This window comes from Hemicordylus capensis, chromosome 9 (assembly GCF_027244095.1).
Source record: "Hemicordylus capensis ecotype Gifberg chromosome 9, rHemCap1.1.pri, whole genome shotgun sequence".
Classification (NCBI taxonomy): domain Eukaryota; kingdom Metazoa; phylum Chordata; class Lepidosauria; order Squamata; family Cordylidae; genus Hemicordylus; species Hemicordylus capensis.
This window is the reverse complement of record NC_069665.1, coordinates 3291705-3310013: the sequence shown is the minus strand read 5'-3', so window position 1 is coordinate 3310013 and position 18309 is coordinate 3291705. Positions and strand designations below refer to the sequence as shown.

The 18309-nt window shown below is 42.4% G+C and overlaps 1 protein-coding gene across 2 annotated transcripts in view; it reads left to right on the top strand.

Moving 5' to 3' along the window:
- GLG1 (golgi glycoprotein 1) overlaps positions 1-18309 on the top strand; it is an 83524-nt gene that overhangs the window by 19726 nt on the left and 45489 nt on the right. For both annotated transcript variants that reach the window (XM_053270822.1, XM_053270820.1), the window contains exons 2-6: positions 7516-7548; positions 8688-8774; positions 14023-14238; positions 15540-15743; positions 17980-18051. In XM_053270822.1, the coding sequence (XP_053126797.1) occupies positions 7516-7548; positions 8688-8774; positions 14023-14238; positions 15540-15743; positions 17980-18051 (612 nt within the window). The remainder of the gene's footprint in view (positions 1-7515; positions 7549-8687; positions 8775-14022; positions 14239-15539; positions 15744-17979; positions 18052-18309) is intronic.

Here is an 18309-nt window from a genome sequence, read left to right as displayed (position 1 = left end):
TTGTATCGATAGATAGATCTGTATGCATTTACAGATGCATGTAAGTTGCAGTTTGGAAGTACATGGCTTCACTCAAAGATTCACTCGTGTTCAAGTCGTGTACTGCCTATCTGTAACTTGCACATCTGTGCCTAGACCCACTTTTTAGATGAACGCTTGTATGGTCATTCTCACACAAACAAGTACGTATACCTGTACACATGTGCAGAGCCACTTGCCATAAATTAAACAATACAGTCATAGCGATGCTGCAGTTAAAACCGATGACTGCTGTGTGGGGGGGGGGAGGGGGCAAGTCCAGAAAGAAGCCCCCCTTCCAGGAGTATGGTGCCCAAGCAGCACCAGCCGATGGTACTCTTACTTTCCCTGTCATCAGCCAGTTTAGCAAATTTTCCTTCCTACGTTTTGCTCTGGTTGGTCTCTCTTTCGAGCATCCATGCAATGGAGGAAGATTGTGAGTTCACGATGTTTCTCTTAAGACTATCGCTCCATGACCCCTGCAGAGCTGCCTGGATTATTAAGCTTGTGTTGCTTTGGGGCTTGTGAAGTGCCATCTAAATTGTATATCAAGCCTGTAGGAGAACTTTGTGTTATCCCTTGTTCATACTTTTCTAAGCATTGGCTGTGGTGGTGGAGGGGGGGCACTGAATCTTGTACATGGCTTGCATATGTCCCTTTTGGCCTTAAGCATTGCAACACACACACTTCTTAAAACCCCTGTCTTGCATACCATGAAGGCAGTGAGCATTTCAGCAAGCAAATTGGCTATGTCTGTGTTGGGATCTGTAGGGGAATTCTTTGTGGCTCGTTCTCATTATGAATAAAGGGCAACCTTTGTGCTATTTATTATTATTATTATTATTATTATTATTATTATTATTATTATTTTACATTTATATCCTGCTTTTCCTCCAAGGAGCCCAGAACGGTGTACTACATACTTGAGTTTCTCTTTCACAACAACCCTGTGAAGTAGGTTAGGCTGAGAGAGAAGTGACTGGCCCAGAGTCACCCAGCAAGTCTCATGAGGCTGAATGGGGATTTGAACTTGGGTCTCCCCGGTCCTAGTCCAGCACTCTAACCACTACACCACGCTGGCTCTGATTATATGGTGGATTATATCTGATTTTTTTATATATATATATGGTGGCTGCGTCTGCAGGTCACAATTTTACCTTGTTCAAGGTTACCTTTTTTCTGGATTGCAGTTTAAAGTGCACTTCACCCTACACTCCAAAAAGATTCATGTGTCTTCAACAGTTAGCTCTCAAAAAGGAGGCAGGTATCTCCTTTTTAAGTGCAAGATCATCTGGTTAACTCTGCATCTTGGCATCCTTGTATTCTCCTTTGCCTAGTCAGTCAGACCTCAGATAGTCGTGGACTCTGCATCCACAGCCACCCTGCCCCTATTGGATTGCCAAAATATTCAGCATGCTCAGCGTTGGGCTGGATGTTACCGCTAAACTTGTTAAAGCTGTTAAAAAAAATTATATATAAAGCTTTGCATTTGGATAAAAACTGCACATTGGATATTTGAATTTTTTTCTAATGGAATTTCTCAGTTCAAATGCTAGCTCTTAGAAAACCTTTGATTTGTATTTATATGGGTACTTTTAAAGGTTTTGTTTACTAAATATATGTCAAGCATAACAAATTGGATCACAGTTCATATAAGGCAAAGGAGTGTTTTGAAAGCTTTTCATATTCCTAGCAGAGAGAAAATTGGCAGGGCCGGGAAAGGCTCCTGCCTGAAACTTGGAGAGCTGTTTGCCGGTCAGTGAAGACAATACTTAGCTAGATGAGCAAAGGTCTGACTCAGTAGAAGGCTGATGCTTATGAACTTGTAATAGTTGACTTGAGCAGTTTTGAGTAAAACGTCCTGTTGTTGGATTGACTGTGCAGCAAATCAAAATTCTTATTCTCTCATGTGATACTATCAGGTTGCCAGGTTTCAACTGCATTTCCGGTGCCAATCTACAAAGCCTTTAAGGCATACCAATATGGAGCCCATGGTATCCTTATGTGCAAAGAATATTAAAATAGCATGCAAAGTGATTCTTTTGCAGTGTGAAATTCAGGCTAGCCTTTGTGTCAGTGTATTATATAGTAGTGTGAATATGAATGCTTGCTTGATTGCTAAGAGAAAACTGCAGATGCTAACAAGAAAGTGTGTTGGAATTTTGATATGTCAACCCTAATGACGTGTTGGACAGCCACCTAATGGTGCAGCGGGGAAATGATTTGATTAGCAAGCCAGAGGTTGCTGGTTTGAATCCCCTCTGGTACCTGTATCGGGCATAGCGATATAGGAAGATGCTGAAAGGCATAATCTCATACTGCGTGGGAGATGGCAATGGTAAACCCCTCCTGTATTCTACCAAAGACAAGGGCTCTGTGGTCACCAGGAGTCGATACCAACTCAACGGCACATTTTACTTTAATGATGTGTTGAATTTGTAGGAAGAGTTCTATGTTATGTCTGCATACAGTGCTTAAACGAAACAAAATACCTAAGCTATATACATAGATAAAGACTGGGCTTGCAGTCTGAGACACAGACACTCGAAGTTCTGCATGATACAAAAGGGTGTCCCAAGATTTGGAAGTTCCATCTGCCAGTGTGTATTTATCAAAGAGTTCATGTTAAATGCTCATGAGAGCAGTACTTTTAATATTGGAGCAGACCTGGAAAAGGGATCCATCAAATCGAGTTTTGGGATAGCATGAGTAGAACAAAAGAATCAGAGCAAAACTCAGTGTGCTGGTAAGAAACTGCCTCAATGCATGGGCTGTGGCAGTTGTATACATGTTCACATTTCTTTGCTCTTGGAACTTTTATCCATTCATCCCTGGCCTTGGGTGGTAATGGGCTATTTTTAAAGCTGAATGGATGGTTCTAAACTGAGGCAATTTTAAAACTGGCAGTGAAAGAGCAATTTTTAAATCAGATTAAAAAAATCTGAAGTATTTTATAGGCATTTCAAATAACTTCCTAAACCAAATTGCACATCAAATAAATAATAAATAAACCAAATAAATAAACCAAATTGCACATCAAAGGCAATTGATTTGTCGCTACATGGAGCTTTTGTTTGGTGTGCTGGAATATTACATTCTCTGCTCCCTTCTCCTTGGAGCCTGTTGATGAGCTTACAACTTTAGAGGTGTTTGTCCTCTCTTCCATCCTGTTCTGCACCACAGAAATCAGGGAAGCCCTGAAGGTGGCACTTATTGTTTTCTTTAGGTACAGAAGCTCAAAAGAGCTTCCTGAATTCCTTGCAGAAGCAGGCAGCATTAAAGAAGTTTTTTTTGTTGTTGTTTGTTTTACATTTTATATTCCGCTCTTCCTCCAAGGAGCCCAGAGCGGTGTACTACATACTTAGGTTTCTCTTCACAACAACCCTGTGAAGTAGGTTAGGCTGAGAGAGAGGTATCATGGCTGAATGGAGATTTGAACTCTGGTCTCCCTGGTCCTAGTCCAGCAAAGAAGTCATGTCTTCTTTTGGAGTGGGGCTGTAGCTCAGTGAGAACCCCCCCTGCTTTGCATGGAGAAGGTCCCAGGTTCCATCCCTGGCAACATCTCCAACTAGGGCTGGGAGAGACTCCTGCCTGCAACCTCTTGAAGAAGCTGCTGCCAGTCAATAGATGGACCAAGGGTCATTCTGACTCTATATAAGGCAGCTTCCTGTGTTCCAAGGAAGAAGGCTGTTTCAGGGGAGGCGCTAAGTGCTGGACTTTCTGTCTAAAACAGAGCCAGTCTTAGGATCTAGATGTCCGGGTCTTGGATCTATCTGTTGTGCTGTTTTGACCTGAGAAGGCAGGTAGTCAAACTTCATTCAGGCTATTTTTAAAGTGCTCACTAACAGCTCAAATTAGGAACACAGAAATCCAATTTAAAAGAACCCAAGCTTTATCTACCCATTTAAAAAGCACACTTAGCAATTCCATATGAACTCTTGTGGGGCTGAAAGCAATAAGAATTAGATTGGTGAGATTAAGGAATGGCTCTTTAATTTCAAGTCTTTATCGGGTGGGGAGGGGAGGGGTTGTTATCATATTAGTCATGAAAAGAGTTGTTAATCATGTTGGCTGTAGTTGCAACTTCTAACTCTACTGTTTTTGAAAATCAATTTCAACACACAAATAGCCCATCAGTGTTAAATCAAAATGGAGAAAGGGAAGCTCCACATGGTGCAAGAGAGCATATTGTATTGATCAAACTATTTCAGACTCTTTCAAAGGCTCTTCAGCAGGAGAAAAAGCAGACTTCAACGGTAAACATGTTTGTGGCAATGTTTAGATGCCTCCTCAGTATGTTGGGAACAAAGAGGTTGAAGTGAAGGATTTCAGTCTCCCCCCTCCCCACCCTTGAAGTTGGTTTTCTTCCATCTAAAATTCAGCTTTTCCAGCTCAAATCCTATGGGGGATTGCTTAGTCTCTGTGTCAAATACTCCTGCACCCTGTGGGGATTCCCAGGGTTTTTTGACCTTTTGGTTTAGCTTTGAATTCAGCTTAAATAGCTTCTTCATTAACCTCTCCAGAAGACTTGTAATAACTGGTTATCTTAGATTAGGTAAGAATAGTTCATAACCTAAAAGTGAGCCATAACAGAAGAGAAATAAGAGTCCCCAGCTTCTTCATTGGTGCCTCATACAGTTGAAAATTGGTCAGGAGTCATGACAGGTTCCAAAATGGTCTGGCCATTTGCTTTTAAGTAGGATGGTAATGGTTGGGGGCGTGCACGCCTTGGGATTTTGGTGTGATGCCTTGACCCACCCAAGAAGATCATTCTGCATAATAATGCAGCTTTGACTTCTGGCATTAACAGTGGTGACTAGATAGGTCTGCAGACTTCCCTTTTGTATTTAGAGCTCAAATATAAACGTAGTAGCATGAGTAGCATTTTCATAACTCCATCCTTGCATCCCTGAAGCAGTCATGAGCTGGCGATCAGGCCCATTCACTTACCTTGGCAGGGCTAGAAACATACTTGGTGCCTGGACATGCAAGCCCCTAAACCATTGATACTTGTGATGATGCAGTTTCGTTCTACAGCTTGTATCTAGACCACTAAACAAGTGTGTTAGTCTGCAACATACTAACTTGAGGCTAATCAAAGATATCTGTGCCACTGTTGAATGCTTTGTCAGGTTTTGACACAAGAGGATTAACGTAGTTTGCCTGTGTGAATTCATGTTTTAGTCACAATTTAAATATAATGCTAAAAGTTGGGTAGATGAGAAAGCACATGGCTAAAATCTCATGTTATGTTGCTCTCGCCTTGGAGGAGATAGAAGCAATTCAGTAGGACTGTAATGAATTGGAGCAGCGTTCCGTTCTGCCTACCTTTTCTACTTATTTTCGAAGTCTATCTTAAATAAACCTGTGGCAAATTGCGTTTGAAGTGGCCTTCATAGTTGCTAAAAACAAAAGAACCTGCCACATCCTGTTCTCTGGGTTGTTAGTTCATGAAAAGGCTATATAAAGCTTGTCTTGCATTCCTCTCTGTGTGTTGACTTTAGAAAACCAAAAGCAGTACTTGAAATATTGTATCTTTTTTCTCTTTCCTAAGCTTTAGAATGTTTGATCGTGATATATTTGTTTATATGTTTTCTGGGATTTGTTTTTTTTTTTGGTGTGTGTTCTTTTGTGTGTGTTTGTACTCTGGTCTATGACCGTAATAAAGATTGGATGATAACCAAAGCTTTAGTGCAACAAAACCATGTGGGGTAGGTTTACTCACCTCTTACTGTTGGGTACTGCAGAATGTGGATGGAACATAGCCTCTCTGGCTGTAGTAACCTTTGGCTGGGATAATGGGAGTTGTAGTCAACAGCATCCAGGGATCCCTGTTACAGGGAACAGTGGTCGCCAGTAATGTGTCTGGTTGTCACCCACTTAGTGAATCCAGGAATCAAGTGGCTGTTTTGCCACAAGGAACAGCTGAGAATGGATGCAGAGGCCGAGCCAGAACGAACTGGGACTTCTGCTCTAAAGAGGAGCACTTGGAGTGAGCAGGGCAGCTTAGGTCTGGGTGAAATGGGTTAAGGGGGCTCACAGGAGCCTGCACTGATTGCAGTGGCTGTGCTTTAGCAGAGTCAGCTGTCATTTCGTGGGTTAGCATTCAGCAGTTGGCTACCTGAGCAGGAGCCAGAGTGGGCTAGCAGAGATGTGGAAAGCTAGAAGTTTGGGGAGACTGGGTGGTTTTTTACCTGCCTCTTGTGGGGCAGGTAGAACTATTGCTGTTTTATGTGAAACCATCAGCAAACCATCAGCTTAACAGACTGTCCATCAGCCAGTCCAAACCCTGCCCCCAAGCATCTACAACTGGCAGGCCGAAATGCCACAAGGTGTGGGGAGGGAGAGGAAAGGACTGGAAGGCAAGTTAATGCAGTTGAATAGGCACAGTTGGGGAATGAGGATTCCTGGATTAACCCAAAGACCACTTGCAAAAGACAGGAGGGAGCTGAAGAGGGATTTGCAGGTTCCACGCACAAGGGCAGCAAAGGTGCTTGGAACTACTTCAAAAGGCTGCTTGCTGGGCTGGCTGAGGGGAGGGTTCTAACTAAAGGCTCTGCTGGTTGTGACTAGTGGTTTGTGGAAACCAAGGCAGTTTCTGTTCCTTCTCATTGAGGCTATTCTTGGTGGGAGGAGAACCCACAACTTGTAACATGGACATTGGATCCAGGTGATCTCTTCTGGTCTTGTGCCCCTGGTTTTGCATAGAACAAGTCCAAAGGGACAGCAGAGTTTGTTGTGTGGGTTGTGTCAGTATTTCCCTTTACTGTGGAATGGAATTCATAATGGCAAATTGACACAGTGGGGAAAAGACAAGTTCAGTGTCCAACCACCTAGAGAGGTCATAACAGGCATACTCTTATTATTGATTTATTGATGATTTGATTTGTATACTGCCCTTCCAACATGGCTCAGGGCGGTTTACAATTAAAACACACCACTAAAACAGTAAAGAGCTAAAACAAATTAAAAAACAATATAACAATTAACAATTTAAAAACATTTTAAAACAGCAATTAAACAATTACAGTGATTACAGCCCCCAATTACAGCCCCCAAATCGGGTTTTGAATTTTAAAATAAACCAGAAATTAAAACCCCCACAATTTAGGAAGCTGAGAAAGCCTGGGTGAAAAGGGTTTTCAGGTGTTTTTTGAAAATTGCCAGAGATGGGGAGGATCCTATCTCAGCAGGGAGCACATTGATAGTTAGTTATTTATTTTAAAAGCAACCCTAGTGACATGCCACCCCCCCCCCCCCCCCCGGCACAGTAGATCTCTAATGCTGAGATCATTCCCTTGTTGGCACAGATAGATTGGGTAGATTAGATAAACTTGTGTTCAATTTATGGGCTGGTAACTTTTGTAGACTGACCTGCAAGCCTAGTTCAATAGTGTTCATTGTTCTGAAACAATAGCCTGTGACTGTTTGTGGGATAGGAAGGAAACGGTGTGTTCTGTCCTGTTCTGAATTAATGTCACTTTCTTTCTTTTCCAGCCGGACAATGAAATCTCATCAGACTGCAACCACGTAAGTGTGTGTGCTTTCAAGGGGGTTTGATGCATGCTGCTTATAGAGCATCTATCCCTTTTTGCTATGTTTGTTTGTCGATATGTTTCTTTCTGGGACTCTGGACCACCCCATCCATGAAGGAAAGGGTCAGATTTGTTTCTCCTTCTGTGGCCACTTGCATTGTCAAAGGTTTGACTTCCAGTTGATTGCCTAACTGAAAGAAATCTCCCTTGGTGACCATTTTGGTACGGACGTTGATACTGCTTCTGGGAGAGTGGTGCAGCATTCTCTTGGTTGTGCAGATACCACAGAGGAGTTTTAAGTAAAACAGAAGGCCAAGTAGAGAGCCCTGTAGTTTGTCACTTGCTAGGAGTGAATAGCAATTGTCCCTGGGTGAGCAGTTGAGTCAAAAGCAGTGCCGATCTGCACTGTGCAGCTTTGCAAAGCCTAGGAGATGCCATCACAGCAGGCCTTGCTCTTCCCTCCCTCAGAGTGAAACCAGAGGTTGGTAGGGAACCTGGTGGCTGCCATGGCTTATTACTGTGGTTTTTAGTGGGGTGGGGGGAGAGCGAGCAAAGAATGGGAGCCTTGTTCCGAGTGACACTTGAATGCTTATTTGCAGGTTGCTATAAGACCTGGGTCATCGGCTCAGGTGTGGGTTTTCCCTAGTTATGTCTTTAAAACGAAAATTTCCTGAGGCTGCCAGACTGGCATCAAGTCTGTGAGCAGCATATTTTGGAGCTGGTCATGCTTAATCTGTATCTGTCTCTGATCCACCTGGAGCAGATACTCATTGACTTGGAATAGTAAAATAGGATAAATGAATAAAAGAAATGAAAAAACACACATGAACCCCCCCCCCCAAAAAAAAACAGCCCAGCTCTACCAACCATATGATCCCCTGCAACTCCTATGCATTATGGGAATTTTTGGGAAGTCTGCTCAGTGGGGCAAGCTTACCTGTTAAAGGCTGTCAGTGCTCAAAATCTTTTGCATAGATTTCAGTCTGACTTGGAGCCATGAAAAGCAGTCCCAGTACCACAATAAAAAAGTTGGGTGGGGTTGAATTTCTGCTTCCATCTGAACCAGAACAGTAGCTGTTATCCTAGTGTGCACGAGAGTTCTGCTTCATCTTGTTTTCCCTTTTTTCTCTGTAGCTGTTGTGGAATTACAAACTGAACCTGACTAGAGACCCAAAATTCGAATCTGTGGCCAAGGAGGTCTGCAAATCCACCATAGCTGAGGTAAGACTGAGGAAGATTCAACAGGGGTAATCTTACAGCTAACAAAGTATTCTAACTGATGCCAATTCTAAATGAGGATGAGCTGTGAGTTTTTTCTTTCTGTTCACTTTCATAGCTTGAGAGGAGCATGCGAATAGGCTGCTAACAGTCTCTACGTATGTTTTAGATAATCCTTTTCTTGCTATCAGGGAGGCTTTGTTAGAATTCTACATTTCAGAAATGGAGCATTTTCTTTAGGCCCTTCTAGTCAGTTCTTTTGCTTGGATGAGTTCCAGTTTTTTATCTTGGGGGATGTTGATGGAGTGTTTGCACTGGGGTGAGGGTTAGTCCTTTCCCATCTGGGTTGATAACATCTAGTTGAGGAGAATAACCAGTTGAGTCTGGGAGGCAGTGAATGTTTCAGTTAAGGGAATGGGTGATCTCAGCAAGCTTGAGAGAAGAACCTGCTGTGAGAGCACTAAAGAAGAAATTCTCCCTGAACACATGCCAAGTCCTTCAAGCACCAGTTGGTTGCAGACCATTTCTTCATGGGCAACATGTATAAACTATCCTAATATTCTCAGATACTGCTGATGTTCTCAGACCTATTTCAGACTGATTGTAGACCTGAAAATGCTCTGGTCATTCTGGTAAACGACATTTGAAGGAAGAAGGTTGGGGGAGTGCAACTTCTAATTCTCCTGGTTCTCTTCCTGGCTTTTAATTATCATGGTATCCTTCTTGAATGTCCATCAGGGAAGGGAGATGAGGCATTTGACTCTTTATGGTCTCTGTGTTCATGCCAGTGTTCTTTAGGCTGAGCTACAGAAAGCTCTAGAAGTCTCTGCACAGACGCAGATCCCTTTGGTATGACTGCCAGTTTGGTGACTACGTATAGAGTCCAGCCACTGTGCATGAACAGGAGAGCTCATCTTATGGGCTAGTTGTAAGAACAGCCCTGCTGGATCAGGCCCAAGGCCTATCTAGTCCAGCAACTTGTTTCATACAGTGACCGACCAGATGCCTCTGAGAAGCCCACATGCAAGAGATGAGGGCATGCCCCTCTCTTGCTGTTGCTCCCCTGCAACTGGTATTTGGAGGCATTGTGCCTCTGAAGCTGGAGGTGGCCTATAGCCACTGATAGACCTGTGTCCTCCATGAATTAGATACATTCAGGGAGGACACAGGTCTATCAATGGCTACTAATTCAATGGCTACTAGATAAAGCCATCCAAACTAGTGGCCATCACCACATCCCATGACAAAGAATGCCATAGATTAATTATGCACTGTGTGAAAAAGTACTTTCTCTCGTTGGTCCTAAATTTCCTGACCTTCAGTTTTATGGAATGGCCCCTGGTTCTAATGTTGTGAGAGAGGGAGAAAAATGTCTGTCTACACTCTCTACTCCATGCATAATTCTATACGCCTCTATCATGTCTCCCCATAGTCTCCTCTTTTCCAAACTAAAGAGCTCCAAATGATGCAGCCTTGCCTTATAAGGAAGCTGCTCCAGACTACTGATCATCTTACGTTGTTGTAAACCGCCCAGAGACGAAAGTTTGGGGCGGTATACAAATTTGATAAATAAATAAATAAATAATCTTGGTTGCCATCTTCTGCGCCTTTTCCAGTTCTACAGGGTCCTCCTTAAGATATACACTACAACACTTTCTTGCTGGTCCCACTTGTCTTCACTATTACTGTTTCTCTCCAGGGAGCTTGAACAACTCTTAAAATGCATAAACCTCAAAACAAAAAACACAACTACTGGTGAATAATTTAAATTGCCTTTAGGAATTGGATGGAGGGACCAACTTGGTACGTGGCTGGAAATCAGAATCTGCAAACTGATTAGATTGAGTCGTAATTAAGAGGCCCATAGTGGTGATATGGATTGTTGACGTACTGTAATTTAAGTAGAATGTATTGACAGGATGGACAACTTAGTTTGCAGCAGAATTTAAATCATTAAAATTCTTACTCTATTCCTGGTGTTTGTAAAATATAAATTGAGGTATATCAGAATTTAGGAAAAATCTAGAATTTTGTGCACTAGTATCTAATACATAATAAAATAAATGAAGTTGTCAAATGTGTGTATAAAACACTTATTTAAGCAATTGTGTAATATGCTTAAATTCTGGGTTGGAAAAGGAGGAATTGCATACCAGAAGTGACACAGCCATTGACAATTCATAGTTGTTTGTATAAATGCAGAAAGCATGTGTTTGCCTTCATTAGCACACTGATGTGTTTTCCAGTAAAGTGCTTCTTTTCATATTGCTCCACTGAGGCTGTTCTGAGCACTTTTTCTTTTGAGGGCAAGCCAGTGTTGCCTGTGTGTCTCCTTCCTGTTTGAATGCAGTACTGATGTCAAGACTTGGAAAAGTTAAGCTGCAGTAATCCCAGAGAACAAGTCAATTTGGAAGGACAAAATTAAAGCCTGGAAGAATATAGCTAACAAGTGAGGCTCAATATGTTAACTCCCATGGTGTGAACTGGGACTTGTGGAAGTTGGCATGCAGCCTAAGTATATGGGAGGGCTTGACTTCCAGGTTGCCAAGAGCCAGATGAAAACCCATTGGGATAATTTTGGGGTGAAATGGTTGAAAGCAGCACGAATAACAGATACTGGTAAATGTTCTCTGTAAGCTAGCTAGAGTTGGTCCACAAGTCAGCTGACTGCTTACTTGACCATGGACCAATATTGTCACAAGTTTCTCTTAGTCACATGCCCTTGTGTATTGGTCTTTTTAAAATTATTGTACTATGGAGTTATTGTTGTACTGGAGTGAGGACTCCTTTGCTTCCCAGCCCTGCAGAACATTTGGGTCCTAAGTCTGTCTATGCTGTTTTTCCAGCAGGCAAATGCAGCAGTTGATATCAATTTTTATTCAGACGATTTAAGTGTTCTAAATATTACACTGTAAATCTTGGATGAAAATATCTAAATGCAAAGGGAATGCTGCAGAATTTTAATCGGATGTTAATGACTTCTGCAAATTGTGGCTAATGGTGCAGAGAGGTAGTGCATATTAAATGATCCATTAAGAGGTTCCGTAAAAATCCAGTTGTACATATTAGCCATCTAATAAATATTGGTTGCTGTCCTAGGTGAGCAGGCTGCCAGTATTTTGTGATGGGCTTTTGTATGGTATTCTAAAACTTGCTTTGACTGGAGTTGGCAATTATCTCACTGACAAGGATATTTTATTTCAAGTTCCTCAGCATTCTCTAGATAACCTTGAAAGAATTACATGGAGAATGTTGCTGAATTGACAAATAGCCCAGCTAATGCTACCTTCCCTAACTCCCCGTCATCACCTTGCTTATTCAAGTGCACTCTTAAGAATTAATCTCTAGCCTGGGATGCTGGATGTACTTCACAACTCTTAAAACTCACCCTGTTCAGGCATGTATTATGCAGCACAATAGTATATTTCTCCCTCTCCCTGTAACAGTGCTTTAAAGTATTGGCTGATAATGGAGGGAGTGAACATGTGCCTGTGTGCATGCGCATTAGACACAGTACTTTGGGGATCTTTTCCAGAATGCTGGGTTGAGAGATGGGCTTTAGAACTCCCCGCTCCACCACCTGCTGAAATATCGGACTATTGACCTGGAAGGAGCCTTCCGCGCATCCCTAGAAATTGCCTGAACTTGACCCAAAAGTGGATGTAAACTGTAATTCTGTCCTACAAATAGTGCAGTTGTTTCTAAACTTGTACCTGATCTACCAGGTTCAGATTCTTTAGGTAGTTCCAAAAGTGTTGGAGTAATACAGCAAATTGGCTAGAGCTGCTTCTCAGCTATCCTGTGTGTGGCTTTTCTGCTTCCATTCTAGACGCTGGAGTGCCTTGTCTTTGCCGAGGTGATCTGTCAGTGGAGAAAATGGTAGCCTGCATTACATTTTCTGGCAATGAGTAGCTGTGCTACTCCATCACTTGTAGCTTGTTCAGAATGGTGACGGAGTGAGCATGTTTCCTACTGGACTAGACTCCCAAAGCCATTTTCTATGGTTTGCGAGGCCATGGATTATAGTATGAGACTTGTTCTTAGATTCTTGCTCTCATGCTTATCAGCCAGTCTCACCTCCAGTGGCTGCAGGATTGCATCCTTGCTGTAATGAGCCTCCTAGTGTGAAATGTTCTCACCCCAAATGTTCATCTTTTTCTCCTCAGGTTGAGATCAGTCTTTTGGGAGCGGGGCCCGAGGAGCAACAGCAGCCACAGATTTCATTCTCTGCGTGTTTTTAGGATTAGGAATTTAGTTGATTGACTGGCCAACTATTGTCTGTTTTTAAGCATTAATTTAAAAACAGGTTTGATACTTGAACCCCAAAACAAATGAGTTGAGAAAGTTAATTTCATTATCTGTGTTACAATAATGTATTCCCTGTCAAAATAAGAGCTTCTCCATGTCTTGATTGCTCTTTAAAAGACCTTTAAGACACACCTGTTTTCTCTGGCGTTTAATTATTAGTTTTAAACTGTTTAATTGTTTTTATCCTGTGAAAGTGTGTTAATTGCTTCCATTTTTATATTATCATTTGGATTGTGTGCACTGCCTAGTATATGTTGGGTGGCATGTAAATATGATAAATAAATTACAGCTTTTAAAAATGTTAGATAAGCTTTCTGTCAGTGGGGACAGTTCCCTGAGCAGTTATTCTCTTTGGCTCGTACTTTGGAACACCAGGATCAGCCCTGTTTCAAAACTTGTTTATATCAGGAGCCATGAATACTCATCTTTTTAGCCTGGCTTTAAATTATATTTAGTTTTAATGTTTAGTTTTAATTGTAATTTTAATCTGCTTTTAATTGGTTTTTTATTTTGATTGTTTTGTTTTTGGTTTTAATGTAAACTGACCTGAGCCATTTTTGGAAGGGTGGTGTATAAATCAAATACATTTAAAAATAATAATAAATTAAAAATTGTTGAAATAATAACTATTTTTAAAAGTCTGCTCTTTAAAGGCAGTTGTACTAAGTAGGCAACAGACCAGTTCTTCAAACATCATTGTTATGGCTTCATGGACTACTGGACAACGTTTGTCAGATAGGTCAGATGATCTATCAACTGTTTGACATGCCCGTCTTTGTTCCCATTAATATCTTTTCTGGCCACCTTTCTCTTAAAATGGAGGTCAAGGTTTTTACATGTTGCTCAGTTGAATGCTAGTTAGGTGGGAAGGCATGCTGGTCATTTCTCCACAATTGCTAGATGAAACACAGGCCTGATTTTTAACCTGGATCTTTCTGAACAGATCAAGGAGTGTACAGATGAGCCTCTTGGGAAAGGTTACGTGCTGTCCTGTCTGGTAGATCACAGAGGAAATATCACCGAATACCAGTGTCACCAGTACATCACCAAAATGACAGCCATAATTTTCAGTGACTACCGCCTGATCTGTGGCTTTATGGAAGGCTGCAGGAATGATATTAACATCCTGAAGTGTGGCAGCATTCGCCCTGGAGAAAAGGTAAACTTTTGCAAAATGTGCAGGCTCCAGGGCATGAGAGAGTGTCCTCTTGCTGGAGTAAGGTCTGCTCCAGAAAAGGCCAGGAGGGGATTGCAGCCAGCATTCAAAACTTGTATTATTTTGGGGATTTGCCCCAGTGCTTGGTAGAAGAATGTTTTAGACAGAGTTTGAGTTATCCTCTACAAGAGCAAGGTTGCATTAGTTTTTAATAGGTTGGTGATGACCCTCAGATTTAGGCTGACTGTGTAACCACTTAAGGTTTCCTAGTGGAAGTGCAGTTACAGTTATAAAACCAAATGTTTTGGAAGAAAAAGATTTTGTAGTCCTAGTACTTGTTCTGGACTGCCTGGCATGTCCCTAGCTAAATGTCTTGCTCTCTTTCCGTCCATCCATCTCCCCTCCTGTTGTAGTGGAGCAAGATCCCATCCCTGCTGTGTGTATTGCAGCTCTGACCCCTTCCTGCATTTCCCACAGAGCGGGAGGGCTTGTGAGGCTGGCACACTGACTAGTCAGGAAACAGTTTTTTGAAGGTCCTGTAGACTGCTGGTGGCAGGATCACTTTTGTGTTAACTGCCCCCACAGTGTGATAGGCTGCATGTGTCCACCAGCCCCGCTACTAGAGTGTTATGTGATCTCTTGTTAGTCTGGAATGTTGAAAAGATATGAAGCCTTTACAGGCTCAGATCTTCCATTGGGATATACCGTATTTTCGTGTATATAACCCACACCCTTGTATTACCTGAACAGAATTGGCATTCAAGGTTTTAAGTGCATAGCCTGCACCTGTGTATTTCCCTGCACTTGGACCTTTTTCTGCCTGGGGGCATTTTTCCATTTTGCCCCCACACTCTCTAGGAAGATGCACTCTTAATTTAACCATGTGACACTGGAAAGCAAACTGTAAAAGCTGGAGCAGATTGGACTGGCTCTGTCGACAAAGTCAGCACCCTTGGGAGGCAGAAGAAGGTGCAGGGTTAGGGTTAGGCGCCAGAGAAAGGAGGGAAGCAAATGAGTTTCTGGAGAAATAATGTTGTATAACCCTCATCCACTTAGATCCTTGCACCTTCTGCCTCAGGGAAACAAAACATTATATAACCCATGGGTTATATATATGCAAAAATATGGTATTGGTGCTTTCAGCCGCAGTATAAAGGAGAGGTGGGTTCAGCCTTGTCTGAACACATTTTAGCACATTATTAAACTGATAACTGTGTGCCTTTTGTAGTCTCCTGGAGTGACAGGCAGAAATGGTGGGGTGCTAGTATGGTCTGTTTGTGGCTAACTTCCTTCTCTGTGCTCAGGATGCCCATTCTCAAGGTGAGGTGGTAGCCTGCCTGGAGAAAGGCCTGGTGAAGGAGGCAGAAGAGACAGAGCCCCGGATTCGGGTCTCGGAGCAGTGCAAAAAGGCGATTCTTCGTGTGGCTGAGCTCTCCTCCGATGATTTCCATTTGGACCGGCACCTCTATTTTGCATGTCGAGATGACCGGGAGCGCTTCTGTGAAAATGTGAGTCCTCCTTTTCTTTCCCTTGAACCAGGAGTCCACGCCCGAGCTCCCCCACTTGCCACACAATACGTGGCCCAGTTGTAGGCACAGAATATCATAGAACAGATCAATTGATTCAATCCTCTGTTCCTCAAATGCACAATCTACTGAACTCAGTTCAGAAATACGTGTGTTATAGCCAGGTGTTTAACAGGGGCTGTCTGTTGGGAGTGCATTACTTCATCTTGTGTTATCTGCATTGGTTTCCGGTTCTGTTCAAGGTGCTGGTTATTTAGGGCTTTAAAGCCCTAATCAGTGTTCATCATTGTTCTTGGATGAAACATCAGTGTTCTTGGATGAAAGGCCCAAGGGCCAGTGGCAGCCCCCATGAACCCAAAGTGCAGACCCCTGACTAATTGTTTGTTAAGCCTGTGCAAAGCTTTGGCCAAAACGGAATACTCTGTACAGTCTCCTGGGCACCATGTGGAGGCTGCCATTCTCACCAGCGGGGAGCTCCTTTAAGGGAAACTGAGGCCTCTTGAGCCCCTGCACCATCTTGGAAGATGTGCACAGAATGCTGGGAAGTGTACTCCCTCCCAGTGCTTTCCTTGAGCTCTTAAGAGAGGGCTCCATCTCTTACAGGGCTCTCCCAGCACTAAGAAGAGTGCAGTACTGTTTAGAGGTCAGAACAGTGGGAAACAGCTCTCACATTGAAGGGTTTTTTGTTTTTTGTTTTTGTTTTTTTGCCAAAGTGGCCCTGCTTGAAAGAAAGTGAAGACTGCCACCCTAAATAGTTTTTGACCTCATTAGCGAAGGGACTGTCTTCATTCCACTGTGCCTTCCTTTAGGTTGTGATTACCATCTGAGGCCTTGTTCTGGGTGCCCTTGCCTTCTGAGCTCCAGTGGGCAACCACTGAGAGCAGGGCCTTTTCTTCACTGACATTGTGGAATGCTCTCTCCATAGAGGCCCACCTGTCCCCTGCTCTGCCATTCCTCAGGCGTGCTGTTAATGCTTTGCTTTTTGGTGGTGACTTTGGGGACTTTAGCTGTGAATTGTGGCTTTATTTTAGTTGCTTTTTATTGGGGGGGGGGTCCCCTGTTAACTGAGCAAAGAGGCACCTTTTTAAAAGTGGTGATTCTCTTATATTTAGCAGGGGGAGAGCAACTGGCCCTATGCATCCCCAGCACAGCATCCCTCTGGTGGCTGTTGCTGGTATCTATCTTATGTGTCTTTTTGTGATCCCTTTAGGGACAGGGAGCAATTTTATTATACACACACACACACACACACACACACACACACACACACACACACACGTTCCCAAAGCAGAGAGAGAGAGATAGCAGATAGATATAGATATAGATATAGATATAGATATAGATATAGATATAGATATAGATATAGATATAGATATAGATATAGATATAGATATAGATATAGATATATGCTTTGAGAACTTGTGTGTGTGTGTGTGTGTGTGTGTGTGTGTGTGTGTGTGTGTATACCTGCTTTGGGAACTTTTGTTGAAAAGCTGTATATAACTATTCGTATAGAAAGAGGTGTGTTTAAGAATCTAGCCTGTCTCTGAGAGGCTAGATGCAAATCATTTAAAATAAATTACTTATGCTCTGAGGCATTGATTATTATTAGATGCTCATATTTTTGTATATAAATTAAAAAAGTCTCAACTCTGTCACATTTCTGAAAGAAGCCGTCATCATGAGCAGCACAAAATAAGTTGAACACAGTCTAGCGCACTGTCATCTGCAACATGTTGGACTGTGGTAAAAAGCTACTGAGGTGGTCTGAGTAGAGGAAGTTTGACGGTGGAGACCTGGTTCAGCTCCCCACTTGGCTGTGAAGCTTACTGGGTGGTCTTAGGCAAGTAATACGGTCTCAGCACCAGCCTCCTTCATGGGTTGTTTAGGATATTGGGGGGTACAGTATGAATGAAAGAAGTTTATTTTGGTCTGTGACCAGTAATCACAACAAACAGTAATATAGTCGAGTTAACCAACAAAAACAACAATAATCCATATCATCAATATTATTAATCCACACTATTATAAACCCTTAAATCCTTCCTATTTACAGCTCATTAGTTGGGGGCACAGTAAGTACAGTAAGAGGGGGCACCGTAAGCTCCTTGCAGGAAGAGTAAGATGCAAGTATTATAAATGTGAATTAATTCCATATTGAACATTTCCTATCATGCGGATTGCATTGTGTGACCAATACTGTTGTTTTGTTTCACAGACTCAGGCTGGGGAAGGCAGGGTCTATAAGTGCCTCTTTAACCACAAGTTTGAAGAATCTATGAGTGAAAAGGTAGGTAGCCCTTTCATTTAGTGGAATTTTTGGATCCAGCCTGCTTAGCACTGATTGGCTTTCTGTCTTTTCTGAATGATCTAAAGTTGTTGGGAAATGTCTGTTTTATGTAGACAGCAATGTCAGTGAATGAATTAAACTGTGTTAGGTGGTCAGGTAGATGAGTAAGAGTGGTTACCTGTGGGTGGGTATGGCTGAAGTGATCGTCCTGGTATCATTGCTTTGGGTCATTCAAGGGAGAAAGGTTATAGAAAAATG